General features: G+C 31.6%; 1 protein-coding gene across 3 annotated transcripts in view; it reads right to left on the bottom strand.

Annotated features, from left to right (window-relative positions):
* Positions 1–200: 200 nt before the first annotated feature.
* The window catches only part of SLCO1C1 (solute carrier organic anion transporter family member 1C1), a 156,415-nt gene continuing 140,348 nt past the window's right edge, over positions 201–16,267 (bottom strand). For all 3 annotated transcript variants that reach the window (XM_074268885.1, XM_074268887.1, XM_074268888.1), the window contains 4 exons: positions 10,612–10,796; positions 9,420–9,484; positions 1,645–1,762; positions 201–1,088 (listed from right to left, as the gene is read on the bottom strand). In XM_074268885.1, coding sequence (XP_074124986.1) covers positions 866–1,088; positions 1,645–1,762; positions 9,420–9,484; positions 10,612–10,796 — 591 coding nt within the window. In that variant the 3' untranslated portion in view covers positions 201–865. The remainder of the gene's footprint in view (positions 1,089–1,644; positions 1,763–9,419; positions 9,485–10,611; positions 10,797–16,267) is intronic.

The raw sequence follows: 16,267 nt of genomic DNA on the forward strand, positions 1-16,267 counted from the left end.
AATAAATTATAACAAAATATATGACATTTACTTTTAAATATTCTGTTAACATTTTTATTTTAAAACATTGTGTTGAAATATTTATTAAAATGAATAATTTTTAAAATGATTCATGAAAAAGGTATTTGTATGTTGACAGCATGATAATTAATAATAAATTTTTACAACCAGATACTGACATATCAATTTTAAATAATTCAAATGGAATAAAATTCAAAAATTTTATCATAGTTTGTTGAATTGAAGTAGTCATTGAAATGATGTAGAAAGGGTGGAAAACTAGCAAGAAGTTCTTTATCTGTTATCTCAAAAGTGCATTTCAATTTTAAAAAGCAAGTTGTTTATCAAATTTCAATTCAATTTAATTTCAAAATATATTTTTAGGGTTATGTGCAAGGAAAGCTTAATGAAACACTTCACAAGTTAAAATTAGGCAATATTATTTAAAAGTAAAGGTTCTTTTTGAAATTAATCAATTTTGTTTAGGCACAAAACCAAATTCAGAAAGCATAAATGACTCAGGGTAAGAGTTGATGTATTAAAGTTTCATGGGTTTTTTTAAGAGGAAAAAGTTTTCTTTTTCACTTCCTCATCAGAATTTCCTAAAGATTATTCTTATTATATTTGGTGTCACAAAATTATCTAAATCAATATTTACATTTATAATTATGCATAGAGAAAATGTTGACATGAAAAGAGTTACAGATATCACAAATCAGCCTTGAATGTTGAAAAATACTATCTCCAAATTGATATTATTCCATCATCAAACATTTATTACATACCTATGCCAGACCTGTGTTAATCACTATAGCTATAGATCCAAAAATGCAATAGTCTTTCCCCTCAAGAAATTTACTTCTTTCTAAAGCTGTGTTTCTTTGCCAGGCCAATAAGGAGTCTCAAAAATATGATCATTATTAGTATGATGTTCTTTCTTGCTACTTGTAGATTCCAGTGTGGCTTCATTATTGTTTGTAAGGTTTTCAGTTTTAGAAACAGACTTCCTCTTTAAAACAAAAAGCATTGCAATACTTAGAAAAATAGATATGGTGCCCAATAGCACAGTTAAGCCCAGATATATGTATCTAGAAGAAATAAAAAATAATATTTTTATTATTTTATCTCAACTACTTAATCTGAAATTAGGTAAATTAATCTAACATTGTAATTCTTATTTCCAATTAATAATATTAATTATATGATTGTAAAGCTTTGGAAGTAAACTAGGAAATCAACTTTACTAATACAGTGATCTTCTGGTAGTGTTATCTTCAGTTACCATTTCCCAAATATTTAGGTGGTAAAATAATTCTTACATAAGTTGTTTATTAAATAATTTAGGTTGTAAATTATTTTCTTAAGGGTGGACTCAAATTATTCTTTTATTAAGGCTGCCCTAAGCAATCATAATGAAAATCAAAACTATCAATGGCCTAAAAAGACTCAAATAAACCAAGAGTATGTCACTTCAATGTATGAGGTTAATTCATTCCTGAACATGGAAACTCCATTCTATGACTTATAAATGAAACAACAGATGTCATGTAATCTGTGCAAAATCATGGAATAACTTGCCACATAAAATGATTATAAATTAGTAACCATATTATTAAAAAAGCATTGATTCAATAGGATTGGTACCTAAAACCATAAGAGTCATATAATCTGCAGGCTCCTCGATATCCACATTTTTTACTTCCCCATTTAAGGCATGTTGTGTCTATCAGCACTCCAAAGTATATTGGAGCTGGAATTCCTGCTGCAAGGAAAAATATATGGCAAATTAAAATATAAACATTATTTCATGAGATCTTTACAACAGCCCTGGGTAGTTGTTATTATTATATCCATTATATTTTATAGATGAGGAAAATAAGGCAGAGGTGGTGAATCACCCAAGGTGATAAAGCAAGAATTGTGATGCCACATTTGCAAACAAATTTTACTGCCTTCATGTTCAGCTCACTATCCAGTATATCAGCTAGCTGCTTGGATTCTTTTTGAAACATTTGAAGAACAGTTTAAGTCATTTTTTTAATTCTAAACTATGATATGGAATTTGAAACAATTGACCAGATGATTCAAGGAGACAATAATTTCTCCCTTCAAATATCTAAAATTTAAGTAGATGATTGTTTATATTCTCATGCAGAGTCAGTCCTAATAACTTATCTTTACTTTCTAACACCTGTTAATTTTTTAATATTTAGATTATAACTATAACTACTATATGCCAAGATTTGTCTTTAATCTACATATAAGACAGCTTAATATAAATATTGCATTAAGTTCTGAGTCAATTTTCATTGTGGTCACTGAACTAGTCCTGTAAGACAATTTTGCAAGACAGCTTGCAATAAAGTATTTATTAACTGCCTAGTATAGTGGTAAGTACTAAAGTTACAAAGAAGCAAGGATATAGGCAGAAAATATACAATGGGATATCATGATCAGATAAAGTCACTTTAGTTTAAAAAATTATAGGGAGGGTGAATGGGGCTATAGAACAGGAGACTAACACACTGCTTCCACAGACAATGGAGCTGATAGGTTCAGGTTTATAATTCCAGAGGGAGAGAGGAAAGAAAAGGAATATACAGGACAGCAAGGTGAATAGGTAAACTTGGAAGAAAAAGTCAATAAGTAAAGAGACCAATTTACATATTGTTTTTCTCATTTACATTGTTATATACCAAAATCTATTGTAGCAAAATATTTTTAAAACATTTACATTCTTTAAAAAAAAAAAAAAGTACTACAAAGATTCTACTTCCAGGAACCAAGGTGATGGAGGAAGCAGTGAATCACTCTGTAATTATCCAATGGTCAGCTCTAAGCACCCATAAAATAGCACCTCAAGATATATCCTGGAGTAGTGGAAGCAGGAAGGAGACAAGGTGAAATAATCTTGTACTCCAGGAACTTGAAGGATACTCAGGAGATGTTCCTCTCAGTTGGATAGGGATGGCTGTGCAGTTTGAAACAGGAAGCTCCCCTGCAAGCCAGCAATGAGTGCCACCTAATCAAATCAGTAGAAGATCCTGAACCCCAGGGTGGTAGAGCAGACCAATGCCAGCACCTTGGTAAAACAAGGAGAGCCTACAGATTCTAGATCCTGGAAATCCCCAAGTGATCAGGCATAGCCACAGGCAATTAGACATCATCCAGAGTCCTGAGTGTAGACTTTGCCAATATGTAGCTCTATGTAGCCGCATGGCCTCAGGACACATCAGACCTGATGGTGTCTAGGAATCTAGCTCAGCATCATATAAAGTGCTAGACCCCTATAGACAGCAGCATCTACTGCTCACTGCATGCCCTCAACTAGAACCAGATACTAGTGTCCATATGGGCCTCAGGAAAACGTTCATCCAGCACCAGAAAAATGATCATGGCATGTATCACTGGCACCAGAAACCTAAGTTATTAATAATACCCTTTCCATACAGGGAACAGACTTCAAATTTGATAGTATATTTTAAATAATAGCTTTTTATTTTGAAAAAATATGCATAGATAATTTTCAACATTCATCCTTATAAAACCTTATGTTTCAAATGTTTTTCTTCCTCCCTTTCCTCCACTCTCTCTTAGATAACAAATATTCCAATATATGTTAAAATTGTGCAATTCTTCTATACATATTTCCATAATTATCATGCTGCACAAGACAAGTCAGATCAAAAAGAAAAAAAATTGAAAAAGAAAATAAAAAGCAAGAAAACAATAAAAATGGTGAGATACTATGTTGTGATCCACATTCAGTTTCAACAGTCTTCTTTATGGATACAGATAACTCTCTCCCTCACAAATCTATTGAAATTGGCCTGAATATCTCACTGTTGAAAAGAGCCACGTCCATAAGAGTTGATTGTCCCATAATTTTGTTGTTGCTGTACTGTACAAAGTTCTCTTGGTTCCCACACACTTCATTTACCATCATGTCATGTAAATATCTCCAACCTTTCTGAAATCATCCTGCTGATAATTTCTTATAGAACAATAATATTCTACAACATTGGTATACCATAACTTGTTCAGCAAATCAACTTATGTGTATCCACTCGGTTTCTAGTTCCTTGCCAGTACAAAAAGGACTGCTACAAATATTTTTGCACATGTGGGTCCTTTTCTTTTTTGTATTATTTCTTTGGGATACAGACATAATAAAGATGAAACAAAGGGTGTGCACAGTTTGATAGTCCTTTGAACATAGTTCCAAATGGCTTTCCAGAATGATTGGATCATTGAACTGATGTATTAGTGTCCCAGTTTTCCCACATCCTTTCCAACGTTCATCATTATCTTTTCCTATCATATTAGTCAATCTTAAAGGTGTATAGTGTTACCTCAGAGTTGTCTTAGTTTGCATTTCTCTGAGCAATAATATTTTAGAGCATTTTTTCATATGACTACAAATGGTTTTAATTTCTTCATCTGAAACATGTGTGTTCATATCTATGAGAATTTATAAATTGGAGAATGTTTTGCCTTCTTGGACTTCAATTTTAAAAGAAAGAATAAAGATGAAAGAGAGAGAAAGAAAAGAGGGAGGAGGAGAAGAGGAGGAGGAGGGATGACAGAGGGAAGGAAAAAGAAGGAGGGAGAAAAAAAGAGCTGAAAAGGAGGAAGAAGACCAGAAAGAGGAGGAGGAAGATCAAAAAATAACCCAAAAAATCTGACTATAGAAAGCATGTTACAAGTAAGACCTGAAGATGTCAGAAGATGACAACAATGTCAAAATACTTATGGGGGAAAAAATCTCAAAATGGGCAAATGATCTCAAACCCAGAAAGCACTCATAATAGAGCTCAAAATGAAACTTAAATATCATAAGAGAGATTGAAGAAAGATTGGGGGGGGGGGGAAATGAAAGTGATGAAAGATAATTATGGAAAAAGATACAATAGCTTGTAAAACTGCCAATTAAAAAGTAGAATTGGCAAAATGAAAAAGGAGATACAAAAAGCTAGTGAAGAAAGCAACTCCTTAAAAAATACAATTAGCCAAATAGAAGAGAAAGTATAAAGACTAATTGAGGAAAATAATACTTTAAAAGTTAGAATTGGGCAAGTAGAAGCTAATCAGACATCAAGAATCAAACAAATTCTGTAGAATAAAAAAAAATGGAAGAAGTTTTAAAATACTTCTTGGGGAAGACAAACAAATAAATAAATTGACCTGGAAAATAGACCTAGGAGAGACAATATCAGAATCACTAAGGGACCTGAAAGTCATAATCAAAAGGAGGATCTAGATAGTATCTTCCTAAAAATGATCAAGGTAAATGGTCTTGGTGTCCTGGAATCAGAGGGCAAAATAGACATTCAAAGTATCTACTGAATTCATTGATCACCTCAGGAAAGAAAAACCAAAAGGAAAATTCCAAGTAACATAATAGCCAAATTCCAGAATTGTCAAGTCATGGAAAAAATAATACAAGTTGCCAAAACTTCAAATATTGTTTAGCCACAATCAGGTTTATATTGATCTGGCAACAGCAATATTAAATAACCTGAGATCATGAAACATGAGATTATAGATAACAAAGGAACCAGAATGAAGGATCACTACTCAGTGAAATTAAGCATATCACTTCAAGGGAAAAATGGTCATTCAACAAAAGAGAAAGATTTTAAGCTTTCATAAGATCAAAATTAACCCCCAAAATTGATCTCCAACATGAAGATTCAAGAGCAGCAAAAAGGTAAAAAGGGAACAGAACATATAAGGGATAAAATATTGCTGAATATTTTACATCTGTACAGGAAGATGATGCTTATAATTCTTAATAATTAATTCACATAGTATAACTAGATGGAATATACATAGATTGAGGGTACTGCTATTAGAGGAATTCGAGGGAATGAAGTAAATATTTAAGGAATGAGAAACATGAGTACACTAAATGCAGAAGAAAAGGAGAGGTAGAACAATATAAATTATTTCATATGAAAAGGCATGAGTCACTTGTTACAGTGGAGGGGAAGATGTAAAGGTGGGTGATAAGCATCACCTAAATCTTACTCTCATCTGTATTGGCTCAAAGAGGGAAAATTATACACAATCAGTTGAATATAGAAATCTATTTTACTTGAAGAGGAAATAGTAGGGAGGAGATTAAGTAAAGAAAGAGGTGAGGACTAATGGAAAAAAGGGCAGATGAGAGGAGGTGATAAACAAAAGCCCACTGGTAAGTATGAAAGAAGAAAAGGAGGAAAAGGCCAAACAGGAAGAGGAGAAGAATGGAGGGAAATACCCAGATAATAATTATAATGGTGAATGTGAATAGGATGAATTCTCTCATAATACAGAAGAGGATAGCAAAATGGATCAAAAAACAGAATCCTACAATATGTTGTTTACAAGCAATATACTTAAAATTAAAGAAAAGCACACAGGATCAAGGTAATGAGCTGGAGCAGAATCTATCATGCTTCAGCTGAAGTAACAAAAGGAGTAGCAATCCTGATCTCACAAAAAAGAAAAAAAAAGCAAAAATAGACTTAATTAAATGAAATAAGGAAAGAAACTACATCTTATTAAAGGGTATCAAAAACAATGAAACAATATTAATAGCAAACATAAATATGATAAGTTGTATAGCATCCAAATTCTATAATGAGCTGAGTTACAAAAAAGAAATAAGCAGCAAAATTATACTAGTGAGGAATATAAACTGCCTTGTCTCAGAACTTGATAAATCCAACCAAAGATAAACAAGAAGAAATTAAGGAGGTAAAAAGAGTATTATAAAAGTTAAATATGACAGAACTTTGATGAAAACTTAATGGGAATGAAAAAAGAATATATCTTTTTTTCTCAGCAATATATGACACCTATACAAAAATAGACCATGTAATAATACATAAAAACCTTGAAATAAAATGTAAAAAAGCAGAAATATTAAATGTACTCTTCTCATCTCAGGATGTGCAATAAAAATTACAATCAGGAAAGGGCAATGAACTGATAGATTAAAAATTAATTGGAAATTAAATAATTTAATGCTAAAGAACAAATGTGTCAAATAGTAAAACAGAAATTATCAATATTTTAATTAAATAAAATGACAAAGATGAGCTAACATCTCTAAATTTATGACATGCAATCAAAGAAATACTTAGGAGAAAATATATTTCTCTAACTTTTTACATTAACAAAATGGAAGAACAGACCAATGAATGAGGAATGCAATTAAGAAAATTTGAAAAACAAACAAGCAAAAAATGTCCAGTTAACCACAAAATTGGAAATACTGAAAATTAAAAATGAGATTAATAAGATTGAAAGGAAAAAAAAAAAACAACAGTAGCAATTAAGCTAATAAACAAATCTAGGTACTGTTTTCATACAAAAAAAAGAGATATAAACCATTGATTAATCGAATTAAAAAAAAAAAGAAAATCAAATATCCAGTATCAAAAATGAAATGGGTAAAATAGCCATCAGTGAAGAAGAAATTAAAGCTATAATCAGGAAATAATTTGCCCAATTAAATGCTGACAAATCTGACAATCTGAGTGAAATCAATGAATATTTAAGAAAATATAACTTACCTTGATTAACAGATCAAGTGATAGAATGACTAAATAATTCCACATTACAAAAAAAAAAAAATTGTATAATCCACTAATGAATTCCCTAGGGAAAATTCTCAGAGCCAGATGGATTCATAAGTGAATTGTACCAAACCTTTAAAGAAAAATTAATTTCAGTATAATATGAACTATTTGAGAAAATAGGCAAAGAAAAAGCTTGAATAAACTACCTTTATGATACAAATATGGTGCTGATACCTAAACCAGCAAGAGCTAAAAAAGAGAAAGAAAAGTATAGACCAATTTCCAAATGAATATGGATGCAACAATTTTGAACAAAATACTAAGAAGGTGATTACAGCAATACATTATGAGGATTATATAATGTGTCCCAGTGTGATTTATACCAGGAATGTAAAGTTGATTCATTATTAGGAAATCTAGCAACATAACTGACTGACTATATCAATAAGAAAACCCACCAAAATCATGATTATCTCAATAGATTCTGAAAAAAAAAAACTTTTGGCAAAATACAATATCCATTCCTATTAAAAATACTAGAGTAGAGGAATAGAGAGTATGGTCCTCAAAATGATAAACAGTCTATATCTAAAATCATCAGCACAAATTATGTGTAATACAGATAAGCTAAAAGCTATCCCAGTAAGATCAAGGGGTAAAACAGGGATGCCCATTACCACCACTATTAATCAATGTAACTAGAAATTTTTAGAATTAAGGAAAAAAATAGAATTAGAATAGGCAATGAGGAAGCAAAACTATCATACTTTGCACATCAACTAAAATTACTTGAAGTAATTAACAACTTGCAGGATATAAGAGAAACACACATAAGTCTTCAATATTTCCTTGTAGGACCTCCAAAGCCCATCAACAAGAGATAGAATTGGAAATAATGTAAAATACTCTACTTACCAAGACAAGCTATAAACTATATATATGAACATAGCTACAAAATCATTTTCATATAAATACAGTTATGTCTAAATAATTTTAAAATATTAAATTAAAACAACTCTAATATACCACTGCACAATTACCAGATTGGCCAATCTGAAAAAAGGAAAATGATAAATGTTGCAGAGGCTGTAGGGAAATTGGGACACTAATGCAATGTTGGAGTTGTGACTAATTTGAAACTATGCCAAAAGAGCAACTAAGTTCTGTGTACTCTTTGAAGTACCACTACTAGGTCTATATATCAAGAGATCATAAAAGACATAAAAGGAACTAAATGTGCCAAAAATATTTATAGTACCCATTTCCCAAAATATTGCAAATTAACGAGATGCCTATCAAATGGAGAATAGCTAAATAATTTGTGGTATATGAATGCAATAGAATATTTTTATGCAAAAAGAACAAGCAGATTTCAGAAAAACCTGCAAAGACTTGCTTGAGCTATTGTAGTGAAATGAGGAAAACTAGGAAAACATTGCACATAGTATCAGCAACATTGTATGGTGGTCATCTAGGATTGACTCTTTCTCAGCCACACAAGTTAAGTCAAGTACAAAGCATTCAAGAAGGAAAATTTATCCATAACCAAATAAAGAATTGATGGATTCAGAATGCAGATGAAAACATTTTTTTTCACTTTAATCTTTTGCATTTTTTTTCCTCTTGATCTGTTTCTTCTTTTACAGTTTTGAATGATGTGGAGATATGTTTTGCATGATAGCATAGCATATGAATAAAATATAATCTACCATCTCTGGAAGAGGGGAAGAGAGGGAAGGGAAAAAAAACTTTGGAACATATTCTTGCAAAATGACTGATAAAATTTTAAATGTAATGGGAAAATAACATTATATTTAAAAATAAATAAAATGAAGTACAAGTTATACTTACCAAAGACTCTTACTGCCAAAGTGTAGATTCCCAAGGCAAAAGACTTAAAATGTGGTTTAATAGACCTAAAAATAATAAAGGCATAGTTAATGAAAATATAAGATTACACCTAAGAAATAACTATTAATAAACATTGCTATGTAAAAATAAACTACAACACATTTATATGAAATACAATCACTCATTTAATAAATATCAAATAATATTGGTATATTTTGTGATCTGAATTTTCACTTATTGTTATATTCAAATAAGCCTATATAGGTTCATGCAAGAAAAATGTTTAATTTGCATCTACTATCACTGCATATCATTTAAGGAGTTTTGAAATAGATAATTCCATTTTAAAAGCAATAAATAAGAATTTCTTATTAATTAACAATATTTTAGAAACTACTATCTTGTTATCTTTATGAGCAAAAGACAAAATTAAGAATGCCTTATTATGCAGTATTGTTGTATGATGCTGAAAAGACTGATATTGCCTCATAATTGTTGTTAAGACTATCTTTAGAGAGGTAAAGGGACTGGAAATTTTAAATTGTGAGTTAATTTGTATTTTGATGATTATAATCATTAGTATCCCAAAGAGTTGAAAAAATTTAAGTTGTTAGTTTTACATATGATTATTTCCATTTTATGGATAAGGAAACTAAAATATATAGGTATTAAGGGATTTGATAAAGTCACAACGAAGTGTTTGAGGTCATATTAAGGTTCAGATATTCCTTATTCTATTCCAGTACTTTATTACTACAGTATTGATTATGTGACCTTGAGTAAGACAATCTTTCTGTGATTGAAGTAAATGTCTAAAATCATACATTGTAGAGAAGATGACAACTTGCATTACTAATGGGAATTTCTTGACCTAGTATTTCCCTATATCAATGAAATGACAGGTCCATCCATTATCTCTATCTTTTTTGAGAGTTTTTTAAAAATATAAAACATGCCTTATCCATTATTACTAAAGAAATAAAAGAAAATAATATTTGTACCCCAAATTGGTTGGACCATATTTGTTATTATTTCTAGCCTGTGTTTAGTAAAATCATACATTCATCACATTAACATTGGTCCAATTTTACTTATATTGTGCTAATAATCCTATATTTTAGCAGCTGATGAGATCTCTCCTCTCTGTAGCATTATATCAAATTTTATATTAAAAATAAGTATTTGTATTCACCTCAGAAGCAATATATAACCAGGTATTCCACCTACAGATAAAGTATAGGAAGTGATGACTGATATTATCAGGAAATATAGAAACATTTTTGAACATTCATCATCTTTTTCACATCTGCCCACCATTCCTGAGGAATTTCCTGATTTAGATTCTGTAATTCCTACACAGGTACAATTGTAAAATATCTGGAACAGAACAATAAAAGCTTCAGTAAGTTATATAAAAAGAAAAAATAATATTTAATTTTAAAATCTACTGTACACATGTAGCTTTTGGGGGATTTTGTTTCTTTGTTTCATATCTGTATACACACATAAATACACAATGCAAATGATAAATCTAGAAGAATTTTAACAATTTTAACAAAAATAGAACTAAATTTGTTTACTTTGAAACAATAGATCATTGGTCTACAAAGCCCTATTCCCTGTAAGAATGGGAATGCTGAAATTTGGATAAAAGACTTTGTCTTGGGGCAGCTAGATGGAACAGTGGTTAGAGTGCCAGCCCTGAAATCAGAGGTCCTGGTTCAATTTAATACTTCCTTGTTGTATGATCCTGGGCAAGTCACTTAACCCCAATTGTTTCAGCAAAAAACAAAACAAAACAAAACCAAAAAAAAGAAACAAAAACATTAAAAGACTGTCTTTACAAAAATTCAGATCTCCCCCCCCCCCCCCATGGCTTTCTAATATATGGAATAGCAAAGGTTCTGAGCAAAGACCTTGATTGCTTTTGCAACTATCATCTCTCTTCCCTTCCTGTCTTATGTATTAGGGTAGGGCTTATCTTTTGCCTTTTTTTCTATTCGTGATTTTAGTGTGGTGCTTGGCATATAATAGGCATTTAATAAATATTGGTTGATTCATTCATATAGAAAATATTGCACCTTTATAAATGGGACAATTTTATTGTTTAAAGAGATAAGACCAGACATTTGAGTGGGACTGAAAAGAATCCTCAGAAGTGGAACACAAGAAGACCTTAGTTTTTGCTGCAACCCTACTAACTCAGTGAGGAGGAAAAGTTCTAACTTTTTACCTTTTCTAGCACTGACATTTATTTTCTGAGCCGCAGAACTCATCCAAAGAAACAGATCTGGAGAAGTTCTACTAATCCTATGTTTAGTACAACTAGCTTATTTTTGCTGAAAGAGTGTAATGCTGCCTGAGAACCTATTAAAGACAATAGTGCTGGAGAGGTTTTGCAGATTCTAAGCTTGAAGTTTATTTTACTTAAAGGCTTTATTTTACTGAAAGATTTTACTAACTCTCTCTGGGCAGTTCAGAAAAAGAATAGGCAGCACAAAAGTATCCCTGCATAGTAGGAGAACAGAGAAGCCTAGAAGAAGAGTTTCCCTGCCCATAAATAAATTGTGGTAAAGACTGTATCTGATGGAAACAAAAGATATCAAAGACAGAAGTTCAGAGTTACATGTTATCCCAGGCATACAGATTCCATACTTGTGATCCTTCTTGATATGGTTATACAACAGAACATTGTATACAGTAACAGCAATATTGTTTCAAAAATGCCTTTGAATGAATGTTATTTTATTATCAATATATAAATGTGATGTGATTAACAAGGAAATCAGTGACCATCTTAGATTTTTAAAAGTGTTCCCAGAAAAGGGTGGGGGGAAGGAGGGGAAAAGTTGAAACAAAAAGGTTTTGCAGTTGTCAATGCTGAAAAATTACCTATGCATATGTCTTTTAAATAAAAAGCTATAATTAAAAAAAAAATTATATTCATTGTACCATTAAAAAAAAAGTGTTCCCAGAAAATGGAAGCAGGGACTGGCAATAGAAATTATGTGTGTGTGTGTGTGTGTGTGTGTGTGTGTGTGTATAACATGATTCTTTAAAAACAGTATTAACAGTATTAAAGCTCAGAATGAGCTAAAGGTTGTGAGGAAAGGAAAGGACAGCAAAAAAAAAAAAATTGTTGTTGTTAAAAATATATTGGAATGAGGAGGTCTCTACTCCTAGGAATGGATAAAATAATTATAATAAGTATGAGATAGATCACTGTAATCAAAAGCACAGATAAAATATGATATAGGGAATTGGAACTTAAGATGAATAGAAGATAGTGGCAGAGGATTTAGCAACTATTCATGAATTCAAGTAATCGAGTTTAAAATTAATACATTCAAAAGTGCTGAGAGAACTGGTAGGTCTCATCTTTGAACCATTGTCAGTGCTCCTTGAAAGATATTGTAGAATGGGAAAAGCAACATAGGACTATGGAAGGGCCAATGCACTGGTTTTCAAAAAAATTAGAAGAGAAATCCATAAATTGCAGCCCTTGGGGGTATGATTTCAACTTTGATGTACTATTAAAGGCATGATTAATGAACATCTAGAAAAGGACATTGCCATCCACAAGAAGAAATCTATGTTCCTCAAGATTAAATCACATTTCCCTTTCTAATATGATGATTATAGGTCATGGAAATTCATATAGATAGATAGATAGATAGATAGATAGATAGATAGATAGATAGATAACTAAGAATGAAAATCATTGTCCTAATGTTGTTCTTTAACATTAGTATGAGAGGTATGTGTCAAGGTCAAGTCTGGTTATCTAGATTAAAAACTACCCAAAAGGGGCTAGAAGACTTTAGACTAGTCAATAGTGGTCCAATAGTCTATTAATCATCAATTTCTAGTGGAATGTCTTAGGGATCTTTGATTGGCCTTGTATCATAATTCTTTTTTTTTTTTTTTTTTTTTTAATCAATGAATGAGAAACCTCTTTGAGAAATCTTCCATGATCACTTCCCCCTATTCTGTCCCCTTACCCTCTTGATTCTCACTAAATTTAGAATGTTATAAGCTTTTAAATATATGTGGTGTTTATTCTTTATCTCATTTCTGTTAACCTACATATCCTCCCTAATCCTATTCCCTCACCCTCTTATTTCTTTATAAACAGAGTAGACTTTTCTATTCTTCTAAATATATATGTTGTTCTGTCTTTAACCCTGATATTATGTGAGTAGGATTCCCTCTAAAAGCACTCTCTTATCCCTTCCCCACTTCCTATCCTCACACCCTTCCATTTCTTTCTGAATTTAGAATATTTTTATAACTTTCTAGATACATATGTATTGTTTCCTGATGAGAACAGGGTTCCAGAACTATCAGCCCTCCTTTCAAACTAATTCCACTAAATTAGTTCTTCCTCTCACATCTCATTTGTATGAGATAATTCCTCTTTTTACCTTTTTTCCCGTACAGTTTTGCTTTTTAGAATCACATATTCAGTTCTACCCCCAATCTTTATTTCAAACTATATAATTACCAATGACAATTTTAGACACATGGTTTACTTTCTATATTAAGATTCTGTATTTTCTTTTCCAGTTGGTTGACTTTGTTTCATAACTTTGCTTTTCTCAGATTTTTCTTATTTTTTAAAATTTTGTCCAATTTCTCTTATTTGATTGTAATGGTATTTTTTGAGTTCTTCTATGAATTCTTTTTGGGCAAGTAACCATTTGATGCTACTTTTGGGGGCAAGAGAGGCTTTCCCCCCTTGCTTCAATATCTTCTTCTGAAGATGAATCCCAATCTTTTTCATTCTCATAGTAACTGTCTGTGATTGGGTTCTTTCTCCTTTGTTTACTCATTTTTTATTGTTTTATTTATATGAATTTATCATAATCACCTCTCATCCTACAGTGTGGGGGATGTTACCTCTGGACTGAGGTCCTTCTTATTGATATTTTTAAACTTTGTCCTGGGCAAAATCTCTGTCTTCATTTCCCTCTCTTAAACATAGGTGGTCCCCTTTCTTTCTTTCCATGCTATGCTGGAAATACTTTGCTTTCTGACAACCCTCTAGTGGCTATAAGCTTCAGTTCTTCCCTCTGGCCTGGAACTGAAACTAAGAATTTAGCACTAATTTAAGTGTTTCATCCAACAGTGTCCTGACTTACTGCCTCTATACTCACTGGGCCAAGTCTCTTACCCAGGGTGAAATCTCAGCAGCACATCTGGGTATGGCATCCTTTATCAGAAGATGTTCCCTCAATCTTTACCTGTTCAGATGCTCAATTCCTCACACTTTCTAGGACATGGAAATATGTGTGCATGAAGTTTATGTTATATCCCAACTTAGTTAGCCCAAGGGCTCACTGCTTCCTCACAGCAGAACTAACATAGATGTGCTTTCAATTCGCTTAGGCCAAATCTCCATCCTGAGTTCTTTCTTCAGATTTTCTCCAGTTGTCCCAGTAAGATTATCATTCTGCTCTAACTCTTGCTGATTTTTACTGCTCTACATTCACCCGGAGGCATTATTTTGTCTTGTTTATAGTGGAGGTTGGAATTTTCTGACCTACTCTTCCATCTTTCCACTATCCTCTCCTTGCAAAGAGATTAAATTTAGAATGAATGAGACTGTATAATATTGTTGAGAAAGAATTACAGGTCACAGTAGTTTACTTGGCATATCCTACACTTCTTATATTATGGAACCAAACCCCATATAAGGATGGCTTAATTGAATGTAGGAATCATGAAAAATTTGGCCACAGTAAAGGATATCAACTATTTTGCTATGATTTAGTTCTTTATATAAAAATAAACAAACACATCTGTCTCTTTAGTATGCATTTATGCTTTCCTTAATAGTTGATAAAATTATGTATGTAGCAAAGAATTGTTTTAAAATAAGTTTATGATTTATTGTCAGTAAATGATTGATTTGTATGCTTATTTTTATAACTATATGCCCGAGGTTACAAAAAAATTTCTTGGGTGAAAAAAGATCACAAGTAAAAAGTGTTTAAAAAGCCCTAGTCTAAACACTATCTAAACACTAAACACTAAAACCTTATCTAACACCTTTCTTATTGCTGAAACTAGAAAGATTGAACCTCTACAAATAAGGTTCTCTCTCATCAGGACACTTCACTAGGCAGGAAGCTTATACTAATTATAGGATTTCTACTAGTCCCCTGCTCTTTTTATTATATTTTTTATTATATTTCCTAATTGAAATGCTCTTCACTTGTCCTTTGTTAATTTATGTCTTATAATTCTCATAAATCCTAAATATATCCCATGTCTTTTCACAAGCCTTCTCCATCTATTCCAGCTATTGGTGATTATTTTCTCCTGTAAATTAATAATAATAATATATGCATTGTCTATACTACTCATTTAATATTCACCTTATGCTAACTTACATTGTTATTTATTGGCTACCTATAAGTGTATTCTCCTAAATAGAGTTTTTGAATTTTGTGGCATTGGTATTTAATATTGGTTTGGTATTTTGTAAAATACCCAAACTAGGTGTCCAATAGATATTCTTTGATCTAAATGGTATTTAACAAAACCAATGACTCCAAAAGTAGATTTGGGGGGTATGCATTGAAGAAAATTTTGTTCTCTTGGATTCTATATAATGTTTATGACTCCTATTCCAATGTCAGAGCATGGAATTGAGTAAGTTAGGAAATATTTAATATCTTCAGTTACAAACCATTAGGAGTGAGAGAGAAAGGAGTATCAGTTGTAGTCCTCACTTTCACCCATTTTGGGTTTTATGAACATTTATTTCCTCTGCATATCTCAATGGAATGGACCACTTGTCTGTACAAAATCTGTCCCCCCCCCCCAAGTCACTTTGACAATCC

Source organism: Sminthopsis crassicaudata, chromosome 5 (assembly GCF_048593235.1).
Source record: "Sminthopsis crassicaudata isolate SCR6 chromosome 5, ASM4859323v1, whole genome shotgun sequence".
NCBI classification, from domain to species: Eukaryota; Metazoa; Chordata; class Mammalia; order Dasyuromorphia; family Dasyuridae; genus Sminthopsis; species Sminthopsis crassicaudata.